This window comes from Parasteatoda tepidariorum, chromosome 9 (assembly GCF_982258835.1).
Source record: "Parasteatoda tepidariorum strain Cologne lab strain chromosome 9, Ptep-v5.0, whole genome shotgun sequence".
In the NCBI taxonomy this organism is placed as follows: Eukaryota; Metazoa; Arthropoda; class Arachnida; order Araneae; family Theridiidae; genus Parasteatoda; species Parasteatoda tepidariorum.
In genome coordinates, this window is record NC_141763.1 from 34,496,534 (window position 1) to 34,523,363 (window position 26,830).

At 30.9% G+C, this 26,830-nt stretch overlaps 1 protein-coding gene across 1 annotated transcript in view; it reads right to left on the reverse strand.

Moving 5' to 3' along the window:
* Positions 1–10,485: 10,485 nt before the first annotated feature.
* The window catches only part of LOC107457517 (G1/S-specific cyclin-D2), a 40,701-nt gene continuing 24,356 nt past the window's right edge, over positions 10,486–26,830 (reverse strand). The window contains exons 4-5 of the mRNA XM_016075681.4: positions 15,328–15,476; positions 10,486–14,423 (exon numbers count right to left, since the gene is read on the reverse strand). Coding sequence (XP_015931167.1) covers positions 14,253–14,423; positions 15,328–15,476 — 320 coding nt within the window. The 3' untranslated portion in view covers positions 10,486–14,252. The remainder of the gene's footprint in view (positions 14,424–15,327; positions 15,477–26,830) is intronic.

Here is a 26,830-nt window from a genome sequence, read left to right on the forward strand (position 1 = left end):
CTGTGTATATTGAACATTTCAACTAAAATAATTAGTACAAAATAGCTGCTAAAAATTCTTTTAAACATTTATAAATATTATACATTTATAAATTTCAGCTTTTCGCATTATTGCTAAATAATCTCTACGTCGAAAAAATATTTAAGGAATTCCATAATAACTGAAAATTAAATAAAATTTTAAAAAAATTGTAAATGGTTATCGAGCAGAACCATTAAGTTTAATTAATGAATATAGAATTAGTAACAAAGTCCCTGCTGATCAAGAAATTTTTTTTAATCTTTTAAGTAAACAAACTTTATTGTAATAATCATTTCATTATTAAGGATTAGAGGTTATTATGAAATTATTAATATTAATTAGTGGATGACTAGGTAAAGAAGTTCACTACTTGAAATACATTTAATGAAAGTTATAAAATACAGAAGGGGCTATGGTGGTAATAATATATAATTTTTTTATCTTAGTTTTATTACGACCTTCTAAAAAACGCTAATAAACACAATTATGTTAACAAATACAAACGATTATGTCAGAGCTATATCAAAAAAAAATACGCTTTATATTTCATTTAATGCAGAAGAATCTAATTAAGATCAGCTTATTTGAAACTCTGAAATGTCACACCCACATGTAACTTGGTGAATGATAGATACGTGATACCAAACACAAAACAAAAACATAAGCACACAGCTGTTTGGCGATTTGCGAGACGCTCCTTTAACACCGATAGAAATTTTCGCCAACCCTTTTACAATCTACGGTATGTTTTGTCAATACGCGCACGGGAGCCATCCCCTCTGCAGAGGATCAAAATTACGATGGCCTGTCTTCGGATATATATATATATATATATATATATATATATATATATATATATATATATATATATATATATATATATATGTGTGTGTGTGTGTGTGTGTGTGGTGCCAGTTCCTGTACACAAAGCTGATCTCAGCTCTCAGATCCGTCAGTTAGAAGTCGCCTTTAGCTAGAAGTCCCGCCAGACTATGTAAGCTGGAAGCTGATCCCTGTGCACGACTAGGAAGCAATGGGAATTTCCCTAAGACGAGAGAGCGCGGTGGACAACGAACCGAAAAAGACGTGATGTATATGGACTCCAAAAAGAGGAGTTATGATTATACAAAACATTTAAAGACGAACTCTTACCCATTTATTTACTTTTTGTTTTATTTATGTTATTGTTAATCGTCGGTCCTTATGTAAATTGAATTTTCAATATATATTAGTTTTAAAAACAGTGCCTGTTTATTCTAAGACGACCACTCATGCCGTCCCCATATATTTTATATATATATATATATATATATATATATATATATATATATATATATATATATATATATGAAAGGGTAGCAGTCATGGTGAGTGATGTTAGGCCACGCAGATAGCAGTTGGAAGGCAAAAAATATTTTATTAGCTTCACATAGTATATTTAAGACATTTTCTAGCAAAGGCGGAGCTCCAAATCGCACTCAAAAACTGTGTGCTTAAGTTTTTATCTTAGGGAAAGTAGCAAAGGAATTTCCCTCTATTTTGTTATATTTGAGGGGAAAAGGGAAGTGATAAGGATTACTATTGGTTTATGAAAGAAATCTAGCTTTTTCCCACACAGAGCATAGGGAGATATGTCCTGCTCTTAATTAAATGCATAGTTGAGCCAAAAATAGATTTAAGAACAGGATGTGGCTTTTAAAAGTGTGAGAAAGAATTTGGAATAGAATTATTAATTAGTAATAAAGTAGGAGTTGTTTTATAGCAAAGAAACTAACGTAAAAAGATTAATAGAAGCTTTTTATGTTACATCCCCCCTCGCCGAAAAATTTTAACTAACATCAAAAAATTTTTTAAAATTATCCCTTTGCAAAACTTTCCTTATGATGACACAATTAAAATAATAATAATAATATTTGTAAAATCAACAAGATATAAAGTAACATGAATTATAAAAAAAAGCACACTTGCACACTATGTAAAAAAAGTTTCATACAGAGTTAGAGGAAGAAAAAAAAATTTTAAGTAGCGCTACTATCGAAATGAAGTGTTAGATCTCCATTTTCAAAAAATTGTTTGTGATTAAGTTTTTTCAGTCCTTCTTTATAATCACAGTAAATAAAGTTATTCCTCATACTAACACAATTAAAATAAACTTTTCACTTAAGACAAGAAAATCTATAAAAATTTCCTAAAAGATGTAAATATTCATATTCAATAACAAGAAAGATACAAAAATATGAAAATGCAAGTGATATGAGATATAAAAATACAAACTGACACTTTTTATCAAAAAAATTTTCAATATAAAATGTAAAAAAATTTTGACACAATGGTCTTTAATCTGAAGTTTAAGACTTCAGTATTTTTATTTCAATGAGAGAATAAAAAGTTTGACACTTGGTCTTTAATCTGAAGTTTAAGACTTCAGTGTTATTAGGGGAAATTGTTTTGTTGGATTAGGGGTTGTCTTCCCCAAAAGGAGGAAAACAGTCCCTATTCTCAACAATAATATGCTGGAAGATCCAAGATTCAACAAGATGCATAAGTATTTATTTTTTTGGTTTTCACCACATACAAAAACTACTATCTTCCCATATCTTACTAGATTTGGGTAAACGTTGAACTTTAAGAAAAAAATTTGAAAGGTCGGATCTTCCAGAAAAAAAAGGGGTCCACATGTTCCATTGAACTATGTGTATTATTGTCATATTTGGTATTTAATTTTATTTTCATGAAACAAAACAAAATTGACACTGGTAAATTTGATGGTTATTTTACCCTTTGAGGTTCAACTTTTTTTGTCTCTATATACTATTTATTTTTCGCAAAAATATCTGAAAAATTTCTTAAAATTCCTGAAGATGGAAATTTTTTTCATTATCTTGAATTTGCATAATTCCGTCAACATGATTTTGACAATGCGGCTCCACATTATCACAATCAGTCTCAAGAACACTTGAAAATTCAAAATTATTTTCAGTTTTGCTATTTGAATCCTTATTTTTAATTCTATTTTTTATTTTATTTTTCTTTAAACTCACTTTGTTAACATTTTTCTTTTTACTATTCTTTTTTTTTATGCCCAAATTTTTATTTTCTTCCTTTCTTTTTGTTTTTCTTAGATTTGAATTTTTTTTTTCTTTCTTTTCTATCTGCTTTCTTTTTTGGTTTTTTTTTTTTTTAATTGCAAACATTAACCAGGATTTCAGGGAAAAAAAATGTGTGTGAACAAATTGCTTTTACAATCAGAAAAGGTGATCAGTCTTCTCAGAATTTACATTACAACCCGTTTAACACAATTCATTATTAATTGAAATCCAAAACAAAGCTTTCAAATTCAATATGGTATTAGGTAAATCAGTTTTTTAAAATTTGACTGACCTAGCTATTTTCCTTATTTTTAATTTGAAGTGCAAGTTAGGTTAATTTGCAAATTACTTTTTGTTTGTTTTCATTTATATTTTTTTTTTCTTTTTGGACACATAACTTTTCTAAAATATTTGTTGGGTTTATTTTTAAAGTACCACCTGTGTTAGTATTTAACAAGATAGTTTTCTTAGTCACCATCGGGTAGTTGTTACTTTTATTATTTTTATTTTGAATGTATTTTGAGTGTATCCGGATACTATTCATTGTCAATTTGTGGTTTGGTCACTTTATGTTGGATTTGACTCTTTCTCTAATAAACTTGATCTGTTAATGGAAATGCCTGAACGTTCTGCGTCTAACTTCATTTAAATTCTAATTTTGATAAATTTTGTATTGATTTTCAAAATTATTTGTTGCACTATTTTTGATTACCATCTTTAATTTGTAATTTTTTCCACTCCGTATTCAAATAACCAAAATAAATTTTAACAATTAAATATAACATTTAAAAGAAAAAAAAATTAAATTTATGAATAGCACATATTTTGCTTTTTTAAACACCATAATAAAATGAAAATTCAAATTTTACTTCTACAATCAATATAATATACACTGTGATATATAATGCAATATAAAAAGTGATTCCTTAAATAATAATTAAAACTATAATCATACTGAATCATAAGTGGAAAAAAAAATATGTGATAGCACTAAATTTTAATATCATTATTTAATTTAAACAAATAATATTATAAACCATTGAATAATAGCATCAATAAATGGAACTATTATCAAAATATAAATATTAATAGATAAATATAATATTACCGGAATAAATATTTGGAACAATAAACATAAAATTATATGTTCCTATTTCAATATATGAGCGTAAATGATTCAAAAGTATTCACGTTTAAAAACTTAAACTTTTGAGAGTAAATACCAATCACATCTGTAATTAATCACCAATAAATCACTTCTAATATTTGATGAATCACGCGCACACGCGAGCGGAATCATAGCTACCACTTGAGATCACATTTTTGGTCATCTTCCGTTCAAGGAAACACAGAACACTCGAGAAAATCGCCAGAAAACGAAATCAATTCGATCATATGCTGAACCTTTATCAATCCTCAATGAGACCGACAAGCAGCAAGCAAGTAGGGCAACACAGCAAGCACTTGTTATAAATCCGGAAGAAGATAATTGTTGATGGTAACACACGGTAGGCGAAAACGAAACCAAAACAGCCAAGACATCAATTCTTTAACGGCGATTCCGGTACAACGGTGTAGAGGCAACGTCTGGATCCATTATGAAGGAAAGTCCCGAAATTCTCATTCTTTTAGTCAGGATATCTGTTTCACGAGCAACGCCGGCATCTCCTAAAACTTCATTCCATTATTTTCTTCTTTCCTTTTATATTTATATATTTTTTACTTATTTGAAAAGAGCATTTTTTTTTTTTTAATGGAGCCAGTGAAAAAAAAAAGTGCCAAACCAACTGCAAAATTTATCCTGCTAGGCTTGAAAGGGTAGCAGTCATGGTGAGTGATGTTAGGCCACGCAGATAGCAGTTGGAAGGCAAAAAATATTTTATTAGCTTCACATAGTATATTTAAGACATTTTCTAGCAAAGGCGGAGCTCCAAATCGCACTCAAAAACTGTGTGCTTAAGTTTTTATCTTAGGGAAAGTAGCAAAGGAATTTCCCTCTATTTTGTTATATTTGAGGGGAAAAGGGAAGTGATAAGGATTACTATTGGTTTATGAAAGAAATCTAGCTTTTTCCCACACAGAGCATAGGGAGATATGTCCTGCTCTTAATTAAATGCATAGTTGAGCCAAAAATAGATTTAAGAACAGGATGTGGCTTTTAAAAGTGTGAGAAAGAATTTGGAATAGAATTATTAATTAGTAATAAAGTAGGAGTTGTTTTATAGCAAAGAAACTAACGTAAAAAGATTAATAGAAGCTTTTTATGTTACATATATATATATATATATATATATATATATATATATATATATATATATATATATATATATATATATATATATATATATATATATATATATATAAATATATATATATATTATAGCAAGCTTGCAGTCTTCCGAATTCATTTGTTGTTTGTTTCGTTGAACGAACGTCTTATTTCGGAAACACTACAAGTATAATAAAATTGGATGGTGATTATTTTCAAGCTTCGGCTTAAAAATCATTTGGAAGTAGTAACCCGGAAGTCTTACGATGAATTTTAACCTCTAGCGCCATCTGGGCTAACCATTCATTGTAGCGTTGCTATTGCGAATAATATACAAATACTTTTTTAACTAGTTGAAATTGTACTGAAATTTTTTTTATCATTTTGTTAATCTTTTTAACTAATCAAACGTTTTACCCTTAAGAGTCTACTGTTAATTAATTTATAACAATACTATTATACATCATATAATTAAAAATACATATTAAGTACTAAAAGTTCAGTTCAGTGGACTTATGACTAAATCCTGTTTCTTAATACTTTTTCAAAAATATCTAATTATGATCGGATTATTATTATTATTTTTTTAATGGTGGGCACTTGGGGGTTATCCCATTGGCCGCAGAAATGCCAGAACTGCTACTCTCTTCTCGTTACCCAGTGGGCAGCTGTGGCGAAGCCACGGTGGTGGAGCAGCGTCGCCCACGTCACACAATCACAAACCCGTTTTTAGGGCGGGTCACATTCACACACAAAGGAGAAAGGACATAGAACATAGAGAGAAAGAGACATCCATGCCCTGAGCAGGATTCGAACCCGCGACCAGCGGCTCCGCAGTCAGGCACGCTAACCACTCGGCCACCAGGTCGGCAGAATCGAATTATTATTTAATTACTTTAAATTCGGATTCAATGGCCCATTTATATATAATAATTAATGAAGTGCTTTTTATCCTATGACCATTATTCTCTGCTTTTTTCCCTCTCCTCTGCTCATGTGTATGGTAATGTAATAAGAAATTTTTTGTTTTCTTCTATTTTTGGTTACGCACTTAAATTTTCAAAAAAATCTTTCAAACTTTCCCCGTCGCTTACTCTACGAACTATGTTTATGCAGTTTTGAGTTCCATATAGCTTAAAACTTAAATGTAAAATACAAGGCAGTCACTGGATCGAAATATAGAGCGTAGTAATACTAATAATTTTTTTTAAAAATTATAAAAACACAACTCTGCACTCAGCATTTATCAAAAGGTAATTTAATATATAGGGGAGAGTTGGATAAAACGGGATAGTCGGACAAAACGGGATACGTCGCCTAGGGACCAGACTATTGCAGCTATCTAGCGGACGACGACAGAAACTTGTTATTTGACTGTGATTATATCATTTTCAGTGCGTGCCATCTCGAGATCACTAGTTAATAGAAAGTAGTAGGTCTCAGAACTTTTTTACTCCATTTTCTACATTTACTTGCTTTGTTTTTCACATTGTACTGCCTATATATATGGGATTACAATTCCGGTGAGTATTACATTTGATAAAGCATTTATTAACTAGTATTCTCATGTCTAGTCAATCTAATTTTTCTTTCACGTTTAGGCAGCAGCCATGTTTGTTTTGAAAAGTGTCTGAGTTTGACAAAACGGGACACTTTTGAGTAAAACGGGATAGAATTTTTTTATGTCCTGTTTTATGCACCTATTTATTTGTTGGCCTAATACTTCTTCTATATTATTATTACTATATGGAAAGAAAGGTAAAAAAGGCTCGTACAAATACATTAACCCCTGAATTGGCAGCAGTGTAAAAGTTGGACAGATATGAGACAGTATTTAATGCTGAATAAGAAAAAACGTGTGAGCATGTATTGGCTCTAGAAGAGAGATTATTTGGTATAACCCTAACGGACATACGAATGCTAGCATTTGAGTTAGCTGAGAGAAACAATATTAAGCATACTTTTAACACAGAAATAAAATGGCTGGAAAGTGTTTGTTGTAATCATTTCTTGGCACACATAAAGAACTTAGCCTCCGAAATCTAGAACCTACGAGTATGGCCCGAGCAAAAGGGCTTAATCGCACTGCAGTTAAGCAGTTTTTTGAACTTTTGAATTCTCTGTTAAGTAAACGTAAGATTACTCCAAATCATATTTATAATGTTGATGAAACAGGAATTCTAACAGTGCCAAGCAGGCCTTCAAAAGTGTTGGAGTCTACGAGGCAAAAAGCAAGTGGGTAGCTTGTCTTCAGCCGAGTGAGGAGTTGTGGTTACTGTTGAAACATGCATCAATGCAGCTGGGGTATTCGTCCCTCCTATGTTTGTATTTCCTCGAGTGCAGGAAAACCAAAGACTCATGGATGATGCTTTCCCAGGATAGCTTGAAGTGTATCACAAGACCGACTGGATCACTAAAAAGACCTTTATTGTTTGGTTTTAAAAGTCCGTAGACAACCCTAGGCATAAGAAGTCAGTGGTGTTGCTACTTGATGGAACAACAGTCACACCACTGAGCACGTATTATGAACAAGAAGTTCGAAAGTGGCTGATCAACCATACAGGTAGGTGCGTTACAATTTACGAGGTTACAAAACTGCTCAACGCAACCTACTCACGTCAGCCGTCGCAGAACTGGTATAAATCCTTAGAATCCTGACGTCTTCCCAGATCACCTGTTTGCATTGTCTGTCACCATTGATCGAACAGCAGGAACCACCTGGCGTTTTTCACCAGACTGATGTGTGCAGTTTTAGGATTATTACTCTCTTGTTATCGACCTAAGCTACCCTTTTCCATCCTTCCAAAGTGTGTTCTACCTTACCTCAAGTAAAAGGACCGCTTCCAGAAAAAATGGCTGATAAGAGAAAGAAGAAAACTGTAATAATAACACCATCTCCATATAAAAGTGAATTATAAATAGAAGAAAAATAAAGGATGATTAAACTACAAGAATTTACCAAGAGAATCGAAGAAAGGACTGCTAAGAAATCCCTCTTAAGGGCACCAGGCATATCTCGACAGTGAAAATTATGGAATAAGCGTTCATGTTTTAAAACTCATAAAATCTTTAAAAACATATGTAGCATCGTAATTTTTGTGTACTTAATTATAAAGCAACAGTCTATATGAAAATGTTAGAAGCAAAAAAATCCCATAAATACAGTTTTTAGAAATTTAGCTTTATAGTTTTCTGTCAGTTAATTATGTTTTTTAGTTAGTTTTACACAAAAAATTAAACATTGTAAACCCCATCCCGTTTTGTCCAACCCAGGTTTGCTAAAACGGGACATGTAAGAGTTTGGAAAATGAATTTTTTTACTATTTCACATTCATTAAATTTAGTTTAAAATATGTTTTTTGTGTACTTCAATAAGTGATATAGCTGTAAAAAAAATAATGTGTGGTTCTCTTTAACAGATTTTCCGTAGTAAATAAAAACAATAATGGTATCCCGTTTCGTCCAACTTTCCCCTACTTGTCTGCTCTAAGAGTTAAGATAAATATTTTAAGTACAGACATTTTTTCTTTTGTTTTTCAGCAGCATGCAAATCTGTTTCAACCAGTTAAGATAATAGAAGTAAATTTTTCAAACATATAAAAAAAAAAAAATAGGCGAATATACAGAATCGAGTTACCTATAGAAATTGACTAAGTGAATAGTTTCATGGTTTTAGAGAACAAAATCCATAAAAGTTCTATAAGTTATTAAGTGCTATGTTAATGTTCCTAATATTCACTCTAAATAAGGTTTTTCGAAGCTCTGTCACCAAGGAAACTGAAAAGCCACAGTTCAAATGCCTTACACTTGAAGCAAAGCGATTATTTTAAACTATAAATATCATCTTGTCGTGAAGTAGTATCTGGGCTTTAGAAGGGATAAATAACTTTAGTTATTAAACTTTTTTTAAAAATTGCATAATTGGCGACATTTTTTTCACCAAGATGAAAATTATCAAATATACCGCCTTATTCTCAGTTTTTGTAAATTGTTATAAGCACAGGTAATGCAGCATTGGAGTAAGTTTTTAAATATTCAAGAAATTAGATCACAAACGCTTTTCATTTTCACAAAACTGTGGCTTTTTTCCACATTGACGTTTTAGGCCATTTTCAGAATAAGAATAGACAGCACTGGCTTTACATTGGCTTAACTTGTCCTAACAGTCATGAGTGAGTAACTATAGAGTTATAGTAACTATATGAGTGAGTGATTACTTTCCTACCCAAGTAGCACAATTCACAAAAACTTAGCTTTGAACATTGTACAATATCATAGCGAAACACTGTACTATATAAAAATGGACCCCTTCTATAACGTATACTCAATATCGTGAAACAATATTGTTCGATATTGTAAAAACGTTGGGCAACGTCGATCGATATCTCTCAGCATTTCGAATATCTCTAAATTTATATTTTGGAATTATAACAATTTGACGTCATTTTTTGTCTTTTAAATGATTAATTTTGATTTAAGAAGACAATAAAGTTTAAAATGAAAAGTTTTACAAACAGACTTTTAATGTGAAATCGTACACACTATGTCGATTTTCACCAATATTGACAATGTCGGTCGATATAGACTAAAGCTGTTACAATATCCCTGTGCTACTTGGGTAGTGCGTAATCCTGCCATAATTTGTTGGCTTTTTAATAGTTTGAAGAAAAAAAAAGTTCAGTATATCAGGGGTGATTGTGGGCCCAAATAAAAAATCCTGAAAATTTCTTGAATAAAATCATTCAAAAAATTAATATCTTAGGATTTCCGGAAACTTTCGAATCGCGGTTAGCGAAAAATCAGGATTTTTTCCGGAGCACAATCTCACCCCTGTATATATAACTTAATGGTTTGCTCCTGAACTCACTTTTAAATACCCAATGTAGGTGAAAATGAATTTGCCAGGAAAACTTTTTCTGGCAGTATAGCGTCCTCTTACGAGATAAAGTCCTTGATAATGCACAAGTAAAAAGTTATTAAAAATTTATTAAGTCATTAATAAATTTTTTAATAATAACTTAATTAAAAAATAAAGTTATTAGTTAATAAATAATGAAGTTAAATTATGTATACATATATGTATATAGAAAAAGAAAGAAGAAAAAATGAAATTTTAAAATATTTTATTTGCACTTGTGTAAAGTCTTGTAAACAACTAACAGATACCAGTGTTTTTAAACTGATGTCACAAGCATACCAATACAAATGTAATATACATGACAAAAAACAATAAAATATTGCCAGTATTTACGTAAAAAAGACATATAAGATCCCATTTTTATTTCACTCAAATATTGATAATTTTATGACAACATTTTCAGTCTCTAACATTAAGAGACTATGAGCACAAGTGCTGCTAGGAGTTTGACATACAAATTCGTTTTCAATTAATTGCAATCCCAAAAGAAAAACACAATTCTATATTCTCATTCTGAGGTAGTATATAAAAGGAATATTTTTAACAGCTTAACTTATAATTAGGTTTCTTTTGCTCCCTGAAGGAGGGTTGATAAGGAGGTAAAAAAAATAAATAAATATAAATATTCATATATAATGGTCTAAACACATACTAAATTTGTATGTTTCATACATGTAAACCAAATATGCAATCATCTGTACTAAATTTTTTTTTTCAGAAAACACAAAAGTCGATAATAAATTAATTTCAAATAATAATAAATAAATGTAATGATTTTAGTCCCTCCGGTCAATAATATATTTTTTTCGTCACTTTTTTCCTTGAAGCTCGAATATTATCGCAAATTTCAAAAGCACAGAATATCCAAAGATCATTTTTAATTTTATATACATACGAATTTAAGGTTTTTAGAAAGCAAGTAATTTGTGAGAAAACTGGAGCAATCTTAATTACCTGAAGAAATTTACTAAAATGCTCTTTTTCAACATGTAGATAAGCACCATTAAAAATATAGTTTATGATAAAAGTATGATTTATTTAGGAACTTTCATTTATCCCTGACTTCCCAACATCATTAATTTTAAAATTAATTACAATATTAATGATAAAATTATTATTAATCGAAAGTTCTATTGTAACTCTTCATATAACATTGCTTTAAAATTTTTTTTTTTCAATTTAGAATACTTCGTAGAATTTCGTACTAATCATGTTCATAAGTATTAATTAACATGACAATACGTCTTGTAAGGGAAAAAAATAATAAACTGTAACAGCAGATAATAGTACACTATTAATAATATAAATAACAGTAACATTTAGAAGAAAAAAAATTAAATAAAATCATGGCTAAAATATTTTGAATGTGCAAATTATATAAATGCTTCTCTTATTTAAAAAAAAAAAAAAAAAAACTTCATTCTAAAGTTTTTAGATGACTAATGGAATCAATGAAATTTTGCAACCATTTTAACTATCAACTAGGCTCAAACAATAGAATAAGACTAGATAAAAAAAAGAAAATTTGTGTGAATCATACAATTAGAAAATCAGTCTTTAATAGAATAGATTAGTCTCAATTTTAAAAGGTTTACATTGAGCTTATGTTATTTCATAGGAACACATTAAATTAACATCTTTTCTTATCGATATATTTAAAAAAAATTTTTACATTTTGTAGCCATTCAGAATTGGTAACAAAAATAAACATTTAGATTGAGTATTTACACAAAAAAACTTGAGTTAAAACTTAAAATTAATTAAGAAACAAGGGATATGCAAATGCAAATATTTCTATACCATTATTAAAATTCCAAGTTTCAAAATATTTTTTCAGAAACAATTCCATACAACAAATAATTTTGGACCATTAAAATTTATTTTAACTTAAAATTATTAAAAGAGATAAAACAAACAACTGTACCACAATAAATGCAAATTTTTAAAATATAGAAAGGAAAATTAACATAAAATTGCTGTATAATATGAACTTTATTTATAAGTGGTATGGCTATTGCTTTTGTGCCAAGGTGAAAAATGCATTTAAAATGTAAGAATGTGGATAACAATAAAATTGTTAGCTACATTTATAATTGTTAAAGAAAACGAGTGGTATGGCGAAGGTTTTTGTACTATTATGAAAATGCAAAGATTTAAAATGTAAAAATGTGAATTATAATAAAATTTCTACTTAAATTTAAAATTATTTAAGAAAACATGTTGGAAAGCAAATGTTTTTGTACCATTATGAATATGTAGAGTTTTAAAATGTAAAAATGTGAATTGACATTTAAAATTACTCAAGAAAACAAGTGGATATGGCGAGAGTTTTTTGTACCATTATTATGAAAATGCAATGTTTGAAATGTAAAAATGTCAAAATTATGATATGCAATAGCACAACAGGTGCATACTTCAATGACTAACTACAACAGATGGTATAAAAATTTAAATGCAATAGGCACATATTAACAATGTTCAAAGTTTTTAATAAAAATGCTAGTTATAAAAGGTGCTAACAAATAACTTGTACATTGACTATAAAAATATATATAAAAAAAAAACAGATTGGTATAATAAAACTGCATTGTTAACAAATGCATTTTTCTTATTATATACAAATATTTCTTTGCAGTTTTTAAAATTGCTTTTTAATTTTTACGTAGTTATAAAAAATAAACAGTGAAATCATCACAAATTTTCCTGTACGCACAAACAACTTTTAAGCTTCCCTGTTTGGTCCACGTAAAATGGAATACAAATCACTCCAGTTTGAATGGAATGAAGAAAACTACTGTTTAAAACAACTATACAATCATCTCTGGTCATTGCAAAGCATATTTCCAAAGTACATGTTCAATTTTCTAACTATGTTTCAACTAATTTAACAGTGGAAAAATCTTAATTTCTTTAACCCTAGGTAACAATATATTTATAAAGTCACTTATTTTCAACATACAGTACAGAACCCGTTATCCGGAAAACCAAAAAACCGGAACAAAATTCGATAAATTTTTCCGCCATTTAAAAAAAAAAAAAAAAATTTCCTCATAAGATTTTAGGATTTTTTTCTTTCTTTTTTGAAAGATGTTTACCGACCATCACTTTAGAAATAATCATTACTGTATTACTTCATCGTTTTTTCTTTTTTTAAAGATTATTTCCTATTTTTTTTCTAGTTGAGTTTAACAATAAAAAAAATGGCTTTTTGTAGCGATTCAGAAAACCGGAAAAATCAGTTATCCGGAATAGCGATGGTCCCGATCGCTCCGGATAATCGGTTCCCTACTGTATTACCATAGAACTTCCAAAATTGTAAATGTTACATTTAATAAAAATGTGTTTCAATTAAGCTATTGCAATTTCTTTGACATAAATGTTATTATTTTTATATGTTATTATTTGATATATGTTATGAAGTTATGAGATATATGTTATTATTTCTATTTTATAATGTATGGTTCGAATGACTAGCTCATTAGTTTAATTATTTAGGATTTAATTGTTTCATTTACAAACAGAAATAAATGCAGAAAAGACAAAAAAGAAATTATTTTTTTAAGGTATTTGAAGAAATAATTAAACTTTTTCATTAAAAATAAAACCATAATATTAACAAAACGTGTTATGTTAGTCAAATCATTTTAGTAATGGAGAATGCAGATGCAATGACCAGAATAAATCACTGTACTTCATACATAACAACCAAAATTGTCTTTCGCCGGAGTACTTCAAAGCAAAAGCTTACATTTAAAGATTTGGAACATTCAATATTGACTCAATCTTCCCAATCAGTCAGTTTTATGACTAGCTATAAGTGACAAGTCCTTTCATTAGTTCAATTCTTCAGAATTATTCTCGTTTTCCACTCTCCTTAAACAAACAAAAAATGGGATTGGAACAACCATTTATTTCTTCCATTAATACAGAAATTGACTAAAGAAAAGAGTTTTTTCTAGAAAGGCACATTTTCATCCCCATCAACAATTTCACTTTTAAGAGGATTCTTTTGCTGTTCTGCCAATTTATGACTGCCAGGGAGAGATGAGGTAAGAGGGTGTGTGGCGGCTGCTATATGACTGACTATACATTCTTCGATTTGCTCCCAGCACGACCTCAGGCAATCCTAAAAAAATATAAAGGCACATTAGGATCTAAATATTTTCAAAAACAATAGCACGTATGTTTTAAAAAATTGATTTGGAAGAAGATAGAAATGTATGATTTGCTGCCTTCTGCTGAGGGAACCAAACATTTTTTCATCAAAATTCAAAAATTGTTACTGTATTCACCAGATCATGCTGATGATTGGGAAAACTAAAAAACACCATTTACTGAAGCATGATGCCAGACCATTCCAACTCAAATATTTACAACAGCATAAGGGGTAGAACTTAAGAAAAATTTAAATAATATTGCTGGTTCCTACACTTTTCCACTGGTTTGTTTATATGTCTAAGACTTTATTTCGAAAAAGTTTATAAGCAAAGATTCAATTTAAATGTAAAATTACAATACAGAGAATGTGTTTGTTCAAAATTATGATGAAATTCGCTTTGTGAACAACACAGACTACCATCCTTTTCAAACTGAATGCAGGCCTGGGGAACTGCTGATAATACATTTTATTGTGGTCGATCTGAGTCAAAATGAATGGTGGTCTGTGTGCTCAGGACCACCATTCTAGTGGTCCTGAGTGCAAAATTCTAGTGGTCCTGAGAGCACAGACCATCATTCATTTTGAGGGTTGTCTGTCACGTTTGTACTCAAAACTGCACTATACTCTTGCTGCATATAGTAGTTATTTTGAAAAACAATATTTTGTTGCTTTATTCAGTAATCAATGTCATTTGTACACGAACGTTATAACTTATTTTGAAAATTGGGGATAACTAAACCTAGTTTCCTAAGCAAAACGCAGCAAGTTTTATTTCCTCTTGTTTTATTTAATTGTTTTTTTTCCCTCTCTTTAAATGATCGTTAATATTTAGAACAACATGTTATTATGAGACTGGAAGGTTCATACGTACCACATCAATGCCTGTTATTTCATTGAGGCTTGACAACAGTTCTGTCGCTGAAGACCATTTTTGTTCTATTCGAGATGAAAGACCTTGGATAGCAGCTCCTAAACTAGCGGCAGCAATCATAGAGGGAGGATACATTGCAAATTTAACATCTAAAAAGAAAATTAGTTTTATAAGTATGATTTGAAATCAAATAATGATTTGAAATGTTAACACTTTTTTAAACAGTCAATGTTTTGATCATTAAAAAATATTACTTACGTAGTTGATCGTCACTGTACTATGAGTAAATTTAACTTAGAGATTTGATAACATTCTGACAATTAGGATAATTATTATATGGGATCTCATTAAGGACGATTTTTCATTTTTATTAGAATTACTGAAGAACGATTTAACAGAACATTTCAAAACTTAAATCATCACAAAAGCTTCAGAATGTAAAAATCTATTTTTTGGGGGAGGGAAGTAGAGAATTTATATTAATATGGGTTAAAAATTTTACACCCCCCTTCCCGTAAAAAATCAGATAAATATATATTAAAAAAAAGTAGAAACTAACTGGAATTATAATCATCCCGTACAAAAAATAGTAATTATTATTATTATTTTAACACCAACGTTGTCTTCCAAATTAAAGCGCAAACGAAGCCGAGATATTTCAATGAAAACGAACCCACTATACAACAACCATAACAATTGTGAACAACAATCAAAACATCACATGTTGTTTCCCACACTAATAAAAATCTTTTGTTTCCCGAAGAGCGGAGGTTCGACAATAAAACATCGCCAAAATCGGAGAAGACGTGAGAGAAATTCCTGCCATCTCACAAGCCCTCTTTCTTTTAATCGCCACGGCAATTAACTCAGCGATGCGTAGTCAAAAAATGATTCCGTGCATGACCAGAAATGTCGGCCGTAATTATTTATTCCGGCTTTTGTTGCAATTCACGGACTTTGGATGGGAAAAAACTCCGCTAATTCCTAAGGAAAATCTCTAGGACTCAGTTCAGCAGGACGGACAGAAGTAATCAGCGATTTTATGGATGCTTGATTTTGCGATCTCAGTAGATAGATGTATGTCCCTAGGAGTATACTTTAAATGCTCAGTTTAACTCCAGGCGAAATCTTTTGTATTCCGAGCATTTGTCTCTTTAACCCTTTGACACTGAGGAGTAGCAGACAATGGATGTGATAAATGTTATTGTTTAGGACAATTGACGAAATGATAAAAACCCAATTGCTACAAATTGTACAAAGTAAATTATTTTATTGTTCTGTACCGATTATGTGCGTTTTTTTAATTGTTTTGAATTTGAAGAATTGAAGTAAATTACAGAGTTAGTATCGATCAGTATTCACGGAGTGTAAGGATTAATTTAGCTATACGGAACCCAGCAATTATTACGAAACAAACACTTATTTTAAAAACGGTAATAACGGACTTACACCCCATTTCCCCGTTATCTTTAACAGTCGTAATGCTTCACAGCTTTTAAGATAATTAAAAAAATAAGGCCAGTTTAGTTACAGCTGGAAGTATGATTAGCTTCCAAAAAGCAATAGGTAGAAGCTTTTAGAACAGCGATTGTTGAGCTTAGTCATAGTCGAAAAGCTTGACTCAAACCTACTGCGTTGTTACACATGTTACGTCACATTATCTAACGATCTGGTTTTAAAATTACATAATAATCAGCTTCACGCAACGAACATTAAGTTATTTTTTTAAATGCAGCGTTTTCCAAAAGAAAAAAAAAATGTTCAGTACAATGTCAATTTTCGTATATCTATTTGAAAAGTTCACTTAACATAGTGTGTACTACTTTATGATCCAAGAATCAAGGACACAAAAAGCTCGTGTAAATCGAGTAGAACTTCTGACTTCATTAACGATGCCAATTAAGCGATTTAACCATTAAATAACCCATAACCGTGAAGATAATTTACAATCGCATTGACAGGTATATATGAACAAGTCCGACAAAGAGAAACTGAAAGATTAAAAGGTAAAACTTGGCGAAGTGCCCGGCTTGTTGAAGTGCCAAGGTCGTCCATTTCCCAGGACCCTAAAAGAGATCAGCAGGCCCACACACCTTACCTGTCAGGTATGCTTCGCGAGAAAAGGAAGAAAATAAGAATAAAAAAGGAGGGGACAGATAAAAAATAGTTTTTTTATTTCACGTAAGCGGGCGTTTTGAAATCGAGACATGAAGTACAAAATAAATAGATAAAGCGGAAACAAAGACATTATATAAATAAATTTCAAAAGGATGTGGGTGGACTACAAGGCAATAATTTAAGAATAATACATTCTACAAAATATCTTTGAAAACAAGTTTAAATAGAGTTTAATTTGCAATTTAAAAAAAAATCTTTGATCTTCCTCCGCTAAACTGCAGCTTTCGTATGCTCAGCAGAGTGCAGAGGTTATCGAAAGGTAAAAGAACAATTTTTGGATTAAATCCTTATTGTCTGTTAAGGCATACATTTTTAGTAAATGTATAATAAGCGGATATAAAACTTATATTAATAACTGTTCATAAAATAGTATCATATAAGAGGTAAAAGGATAATTTAAAAATTGTTGAGGATCAAATTCAGTTATCAAGTATTATCTATTTTGATTAACTTTTACTGCGTTAAGTGAGTACTAAGTAAGATTTTGGAAACACTTAAATTTTTGCGTTTAAGAAAATGTTATGATCATCTTAAGAATAAGAGTACTAATTTATTCTACTATTTTAGATAGCTTTCTAAGAAAAGAAAGAAAAAAAAAAAAGGTTTGGTAACATCTTTCTTAATGTTATAGAAATTCTGCATTCTCAATTACATGAAGAAGTCAATTAACAAGTTCCTATTGCTAAAAGTCAATTACCATATTCGTAGCTGTTTAGAAGAACATCAATTTATTCGGTTAAATTTTTAAATAAGGCAGTTTTCTATTGTCAAAAGTTAGGTCAGCAGCTTTCTTACGCTCATCGACATTCTAAGCATAATGTTCTCAATTTAATTAATAAAAATATTTTTAATTTAATCGAAAGATTCTGATCAATAAACATCAATTGCTCTTTTCTTATCACTAAACGTTAATTATTATCTTCGTAGCTTTTTCAATCGTTAGTTCTATTTTGCTTACTTTCATAGTTAAAAATTTTTTTTTTATAAACTTCTAAGGTTTATATTAAAAGTATGCTTTTACTTTTATAAATTCCTCATATATAATCAATCTCCATTTAAAAGAGAGAAAGGGCAGTAAAAGTAGGGAAAAAAAAAACGTTATAAAAACTAACTATTGAACTATGAAAAAAGATAGAAAAAGAAAGAAAGAAAATAACTTCACACACATGAATTATGAAACGAAAAATACTATAAAATTAAAATGAACTATGAAAAAAGATATAAAAAAGGAAGAAAGAAAATAATTTCACACACGCGTAAAAGATGAAACGAAAAATAATTATATTTAATTATATCGGCATACTACTGATCAATTCGAATGATTCTCAGAGCGAATTAAATGTAGAAACATCCGCCGACAATAATCAAACGTCCCTGAAAGAGCACAGGGGAGGAGCTTTTTAAACACAGACTAACAAAAAGTGCATTAAGAAATACCTCCTTGGAGAATATATTTAAGTACGGATGCAAAAAAATTGAATGGAAGAAAAAAGAAGAAAAACTTTTTGTTTTATTTTACTTTTGGCGTAGGCGTCCCTGTAATATCGAGTTTCCCGCCCGCCGGTAGGAATGCGGGATCCCATGTGATGAGAGGGTTATGAACTCTCATTGGCTAGAGGACAGACGGGATATCCTCTGCGTCCTACCGACCTACTGAGATGCAGTTACTATGGTAACGGAGCATCTTTCTCCCCTCTTTCAAGGCAAAGTTTTGAATAATCTATCTTCACGTTTTTTAAGTGATGTAGGGATAGATTTAGTAAATGTGATGATCTGAGACATTTTTAATTAATGTATTTAAATTAGTTTTTATACGCAAAAAGGATTTTTCGGGATTGAGCTTTTAGTAAAATTAGATAATTTTGTTTCAATATTAAGAATGTAACAAGCTCATGTTTTCTTAGATTTTACAACGTGTGACTCTGACTGACATTGCTTTTTTTAAAAGGGGAAAAAATTGAAAAACTTTTAAAATTCGAGGTAGCTGGGTTTTTCTTTTTTGATTATTATTTTTGATTTGTAGAGAACAGCAACTTTTTATTTCTGAAATTCAAGCATTTATTAAGTACTTTATGATTATTTCAAGCATGTATGGCAAGTTTAAGAACCGTAAACTGATTCAGGAATGAAGCGTAAAATTTTTTCTTATTTGATGCGCATTTTATTTTATTTTACTTTACAACCGGTGTTGAACAACCGACCCAATTTTGAATTTATGACTATCAAATCAATGTTAACTCCGTAGGCCAGTAATTTTGAACCTAACCCAGAAGAGGGAACCCATGGATCAAGCATTGGGACAAATTAGCCATCGTGGAAGACTTTTATATGGTACTAACAAGCATTAACTTTACACGGAGAGAAAAACCACGAAAATTCCCATGGTTAGCCCGACGGCAAGGCGATTCTAGCCCATGATCCGTCTACCACTGAGGATAATTTACGTATGCACGTATGAGGATAATTTACGTAAGTGTTAGTTGGAAGCAGAATTAACCAGCCAATCTATAACTGGGATTCTAACCGAGTTACCTCATTGGAAGGCGAGCGCTTTATCCCCTGACCCCCCGTGGTTCAGCCAGCGTGTATTGATATCAAGTACAGAAGCAACTTACTTTTAAAATACTTTTCAACTTTTTTTTTAAATTAAAAAAATAGACATTTAACTAAGCTTTTTTATTACGCCCTACGTTATCTCTAATTTAAATAAAAACAAATCAATAAAACGGGTGCAGCAGTTTTAAAAAAGTGTATCTTTCTTGTCTTATCTCTTAACTTCTTTTTTTTTCACAGGAAAATCGAAGTAAGTGGGCGTGCAATGAATGATATTATAACGTGACATCTTAATACAAGTGGTAACGTCAACGCATATGCATTAATTTTTCAACCATCATTCTGCTCGCTTTTATCCATAAGGCCGGAAACTCATAGCTCAGACAAGAGCGTCTAGAGGCGGGGATTCAACCCTGTCTGCGACACTGACAGCGATACCAGGGCTGGGCAACCCGCCGCACAGGTGGCCTGGAGAATGAAAATGTGGACAAAATATTTCATTCATTCGAAGCGAAGGTCATCCGCATAGCTGAGACAGTTTAATAGTTCAAAATAGGTAGTTACGTACTTAATTACGTGAGCGGTAGTAGATTTAGTTTTATTTATGATACGTTCATTCTATTCGCTTTTAAGTGCATAATTGATCCTTTCATGGCAATTTCAATATTAATTCAGAAAAGTGTTGCTACGGAAATAACTCAAATAGTCTATGCATAATATATACAAATCATTTTAATATTACTTACCCAAACGATCTACGCATTTAGGTTTTCAAGTTAAAAATGCAAGTCAAGTACAAATGCTATTATATCCGTCGTTGAACAGCTGACCCTATTTTGGGTTAAACAACTACTAATGTTCAACTCGGTAGCCTTGTAATTTTGAACCCAATCCAGAAGACAAGGAAACTCCTGGATCAGTAAGTACCCCCAGAGGTTCTGATTTGTTATGGGAACATGGAGGACTAAGCGACTCGACAAATTTAACGTGCATCAGTCACCATTTACTACACGTGGAGTCTTCGGCCGGCGGGGAACGAACCCACGAATTCTTGGACATGGGTCCAGCGCCCTACCAACCAGACTATCCCGGCCTAAGTATGAATGATATGTAAGGTTAGGTTTAACATGAACCTATTGACAACGGTGTTATATATTGAGTAATATCTGACCAACTTCTCCCAGTAATTGATTTCGCTTTTTTTTAAATTATTAAATATTACAATGCACTTTTTAATTATCTTAAATATAATTGAGAATTAAAAATGCAATAATGTGCTCTTGGATGTGATAACTGTTTGAAGGAATGCAGACGATAATTGTTTGATTAAGAAATATTAAGATTTAACGTAGTACATTATTATTATTTAGGATTTGCGGTACATTACGTACCTTCAAGCATTTCGCAATTTTAAATAGAAAAAAAAATAGTTGTAGTAAAAAATAATTAATTACTGAATAGAGGGTGTCCCACAATGGTTATTTAATAACTCACATAGCTTTCTTAGCGTGATACTTCTAATAATAATCCTTATCATTTCATCTCATTCTAGTTTAGTTCCGGTCATTATTTACCATTCAGTGGTCGCGGTCCAGTGAATATTTCTCAGCTTCCCTACACACGATAGTAAGTTTTCACTTTTATGAATGAAAACAAAAATTATGAGAGTAAGAAAAGAAAAAGTAGGGGCTATTAATTGCATAGAGCAGAAGATCCCAAATGGTGTTTCGCGAACAAGTTGATAGGGTTTCGAAAGTTTTTTTTTTTTTAATTTATCAAAGATGATTTTTGAGATATCATAGAGTACGTACGTGTGATTATGGGTCTCTGGAGTTGGAAAGGCTCCTCTCATATATGAGACCGAGGATCGTAGAAGAAGAATCGTCTGATGTGATCACGGCCTGTAGAGGGAAAAATGAATATGAATTCATTTTTTTCCCCTTTACGCTTTGTCAAAAGTTCTTCTAATCATTAGCTAAAATTAATTATTAACTTTATAATCTGCTTTAAAAACTACTACAAAAATAAGAAGATATCTTTATTTTATCAAAAATACGTAGTTAGCTTTTATTTACAACGCAGAATCTCAACACCATGAATCTCTACACCACACCAAATAAAAACACGAAGATATCTCTATTTTATCAAAAATTCCAAAAATATCTATTACAGGGTGCGTAGCCAAATCTTTGAATCAAAAAACTTTCAAGCACTTTACAAAAATTTTCAAGCACTCAAAAAATTCATATTGAATCAATGATATTATTGAAAAACAAAAACTTTTTATGAACAGTTTTAGCATTAAAAAAAAAAAACTCAAAAAGAAACGGACGTAAATCGAAACAATCAGTAGGTACTTTCCCACATCACCGAGTGAATTCAACTTGACTCTGAACTCAGAACAAAAGTACCCTTACCCCCTACATCAAAAAAGTGTTAGAAGTAAAATAAAATAAACAAGAATAAAATTATAAATTAAAAAGAAAAACATTTAATAAGGATCTGACTCGATCCGATTTGGAGCACTCGGGTTTCAGTTTCGAGTGTGCACGCATGCGCAAGTCATAACGTGGGTACGACATGAAGTCCGTGTGAATGATTACGTAGAAAACACCCCATTTTTCGTGAAATGCAGGGGATCCGCCAGATATCACTGAAGGAAAAAAAAATTATACGTGAAAAAAGGCACTTTTTAAAAACGCCAGCTGAAAAAAAGCACCTTTAAAAGCTTTTAAAAATGAAATCTCCCAAAAAGCACCTTTAAGTACTTTTTACAAACGCTACGCACCCTGTATTAAGCTTTTATTTCAACGCAGAATCTCCACACCATGAATCTCTATCTCTACACCACACCAAATGAAAACACGAAGATTTCTCTATTCTATCAAAAATTCCAAAAATACCTAGTAAGCTTTTATTTTCAACGCAAAATCTCTACTCCATGAATCTACACCACACCAAATAAAAACTCGAAGATATCTCTATTTTATCAAAAATACCTGGTAAGCTTTTATTTTCAACGCCGAATATTTATGAATTTCTACACCGCACCAAACAAAAACACATCTCCTATTACATATTTGGTCCCTCTACCTTCCACCCTAAAGAATTCCGAGTCCCCATTTTCAGTGCCCAAAAACTGCTCCCACTGAGAAAGCGATGGCGGCAAAAACGAGCTGTTGTCCTTGAGAAGTGCTCAAAATGCCTGAGAAGTGTACCTGAAGGTCAGCTAGACACACAGGAAAAGGGGTAATTGTTAAAGAGAGGATAGGCAGTTTTTTCATACATGTTTTCCACACAAGTTCCCATCATTCTTTGGTGCTTTAATGAAAGAGGTAACACATACATATTTGACCTTTACATTAGTAACAGGGGAGTGTAAAAACAATGGCCGACATTTTGCGTAAAAGAATTCATTTGGAGATTGATTGACTTCAACACGAAATGTAAGACATTTAAGATATACTTCTCGACAATAATTGCTGGCGGTTTTATTATTTTTTTTAAAGCAGTACATTCTGGAACGACGACCAAATATCTGCTTATTCCAGAAGCTTTATAGTATGTTATGGCCAGCCTACTGTCCAGTGGTTAGTTGCAGCATTTTTAACAGTGGCCACTTTTTCAAAGAAGTGACCATTTTAAACGACAGACCAAAAAAAAACTATTGAAATTTTCCAGGTTTTCGTAAAAAAGAAGGAAAAAAAAAACTTTTCCTAACTGTTCCCTGCTTTTAAAAGTCAAAATAAAATTCCCTGATGATTCCAGGTTTTCCCTGTACCTGTGGGAACCCTGAAATTTAGTTGTTAAAAACTTCTCCAAGTCGTAGAATATTAATACACAATAATACTTAATGTTACTTTAACTTACAATATAAACATAATTAAAACCGTTTTTAACTGAAACATCCCAAAGGACTAAACAAGGTTTATGTAACATCATTTGAGTAAATAAAATTATCAGGAGCTAGACGATTGCCAATTAGCGGATCACAATTATCCTTATCAGGACTCACAACATGCGCATAACCAGAAAAACTGCTAAAATGTATCAATTTGTAGGCATTCCAAAGTAACTCTTTACTGATACTCTTCAAACAGAGAACCTCTTGAACACACTGATAAGACTGTAAGTCGGGGATATAAATTTGCCAGATCTTGGATGTAAAAAGATAAATTCGAGGCATATGAAAAGGTTCTTTCGCCGCTTAATCAATATCGAACACTAATGAAATGATCGAGGTTCATTCTTTTTATCTAATTTACGACTTTAAAATGCCCACCCAGGATGGGGTCAGATGAAAAAGAGACACAAAGCGAACGCCAGAACTAATTTATTCGGTGCGTTCACACCACCAGCATTAAAAAACAAGCAGAGGAAGTCATAAATTGAACGTGACATAAGAATGCTGCGCTTTAAGAAAAAAAAACCTACTGCTTGTAAAATAAAAAATTCATTTTCTTGCAAAATGGAATAATATTGAATTTTAAGATTAAATCTGAGCTAAATGTAGAAGATACAGTACAGAACCCGTTATCCGGAAATCAGAAAACCGGAACAAAATTCGATACATTTTCTCGCCATTTTTTTAAAAAAAATTTTTTTCCTCGTGAGATTTTACGATTTTTCTTTCTTTTTTTAAAGATGTTTACCTTACCATCATTTTGGAAATAATCATTAATGTATTACTTCATCGTTTTTTCTTATTTTTAAGATTATTTCCAAATGTATTTTTTTTTAGTTAGGTTTAACAATAAAAAAACGGCTTTTTGTAGCGATTCAGAAAACCGAAAAAATCAGTTATCCGGAATAGCGATGGTCCCGACCGTTCCGGATAATCGGTTCCCTACTGATTTCATATCCAATTCAATTCAAGCGTCAAAAGACAACTCAGTTTCAAAACGTAAGGATTAGCATACATTTTCATTCGATAACTTTGCCTTGATATAATATACAAACATAACTATATTATCAGGTTAACCTCTGAGTGTTCAGAATCCAACATTTTATTTATTTATTTATTTTTAAATCTAGTAATATATTCACAAAAATCATTTTTGATTCTTAATTTTTTATTTACTTAATCCTTTTGCTCTTACTTTGACGACCTAGTGCATTAGTACATAAGTATCATTGCAAAATAAAAGTTTTCTAGGTACAACATAGTGAACAGGGAAATTTTTTTAAACTGCAAAGAAATTTTTCATAGTCAAAATCTACACCAGAAATAGAATAAATAGTATTTAGAGAAATAAAATTACTTCAGTTGGTTGAATTAAAAACTAACTTTTCAAAATAATTTTTAAAACCTAAAATATTCTTGTAAAAAGTTTTTGTTAAAAAGAGAAAAAAGAATCGAGAAAGTTAAAACAATTCAAAAACCTCATTTAAAAACTAATATTCTCCAATGTAATTTTTTAGCAACAGATTTTAAAGCATTTTAGAATTTTTAACGGAAAATATTCTTTATTAAGAGAACTTTCTATAAAGTTTCGGAAAAATTAAGACTATTTTTTTTTCAGGAAATGAGAATAAGTGCCAAATATAAAAAACATAAACCACATCACGTAAACTAATATCCTCTTCTGTGAAAATGAATCCTATAATAATTTTCTCTTCCGTGACAAACAATGAAAAAAAATTATATTTTTTTAAACCTAAAATATTCTTTATTTATTGAAATTTCGATAAAATTTGGGGGAAAATTAAAACATTTTCAGAAGCTTGAAAAAGTGCCGAACAAAATAAAAACACTTCACCAGTATACTCCGGTGTGACGAACAGCATTGTTCTCGAAATCGATTTTAAGACACTATAATTAACAAGGCATCATTGCATGATGCGAAAACAATAAAAATGGAGAAGAGGAAAGAGGGGCAGAGCATCCTGTAAAATTCACGTGACAAAGAGAGAATGTGATACAATGTATCAAAACAGTGAGAGAGAGAGAGTGCATGCGTGGGTTTTCTCGTCGCTGTGAGGCGTTGAACTTCATGGAATCGAAGGAGGGATCATCGTGCAATCTATGTTTGCAAAGCTGGACACAGACTCAGACTTTCCCAGTAAAGAAAGCTCTTTGGGATTTTTATTAGGGCACATGGGGGAGGCGAAAAACTGATCAATGAATATTATGTGAGCGTGACATCCGATGGTGAAGAGTCTCAGCTGTTTTTTTTTAATTTTTAAACCCGAGTTTTTGTATTTGTTTTCTTTTCCCAACTGATCATTGACCGAAATGTTTGATTTGACGGTGTGAATGTGTTGATGTTAGAACGGTTCTGAAAAACAAACGAGATTGATTTAATCCAATCAATTTCGACGAAACTATTATGGCTAGCAACCCACACCATTTCGGAAACTGAAGCGCATTTATTCCTTTTAAATTAGAAAGTTTTATTCATCTATTTTTATAAAAAATGAAAGATAAATTGTTTTATATTTTTATTTTATGTTTAAATCGTAAAAACCCTCCATAGAAGCTGTATGCCCATGTAGAATCATTTCTGATGTAAAAAAAATGAAAGAAACCATTAAAGTAATTTTAACTTTCAACACGAATTTAAAAATAATTATATAATACGTAGGATATATATATTATTTGGTAAAAAACAAAAAATATTATTTTAAAAACCAATCTCTTTATTGTGGTGTGTGAAAAATTTTGTAAGATATAGAATAAGATATTCCAAGACATTACTCTCTTATTTAAATACAAACCTGGAATAGAAAAGGGGGGATTACATTGCGGATCAAAATCTATGAATGAAATCAG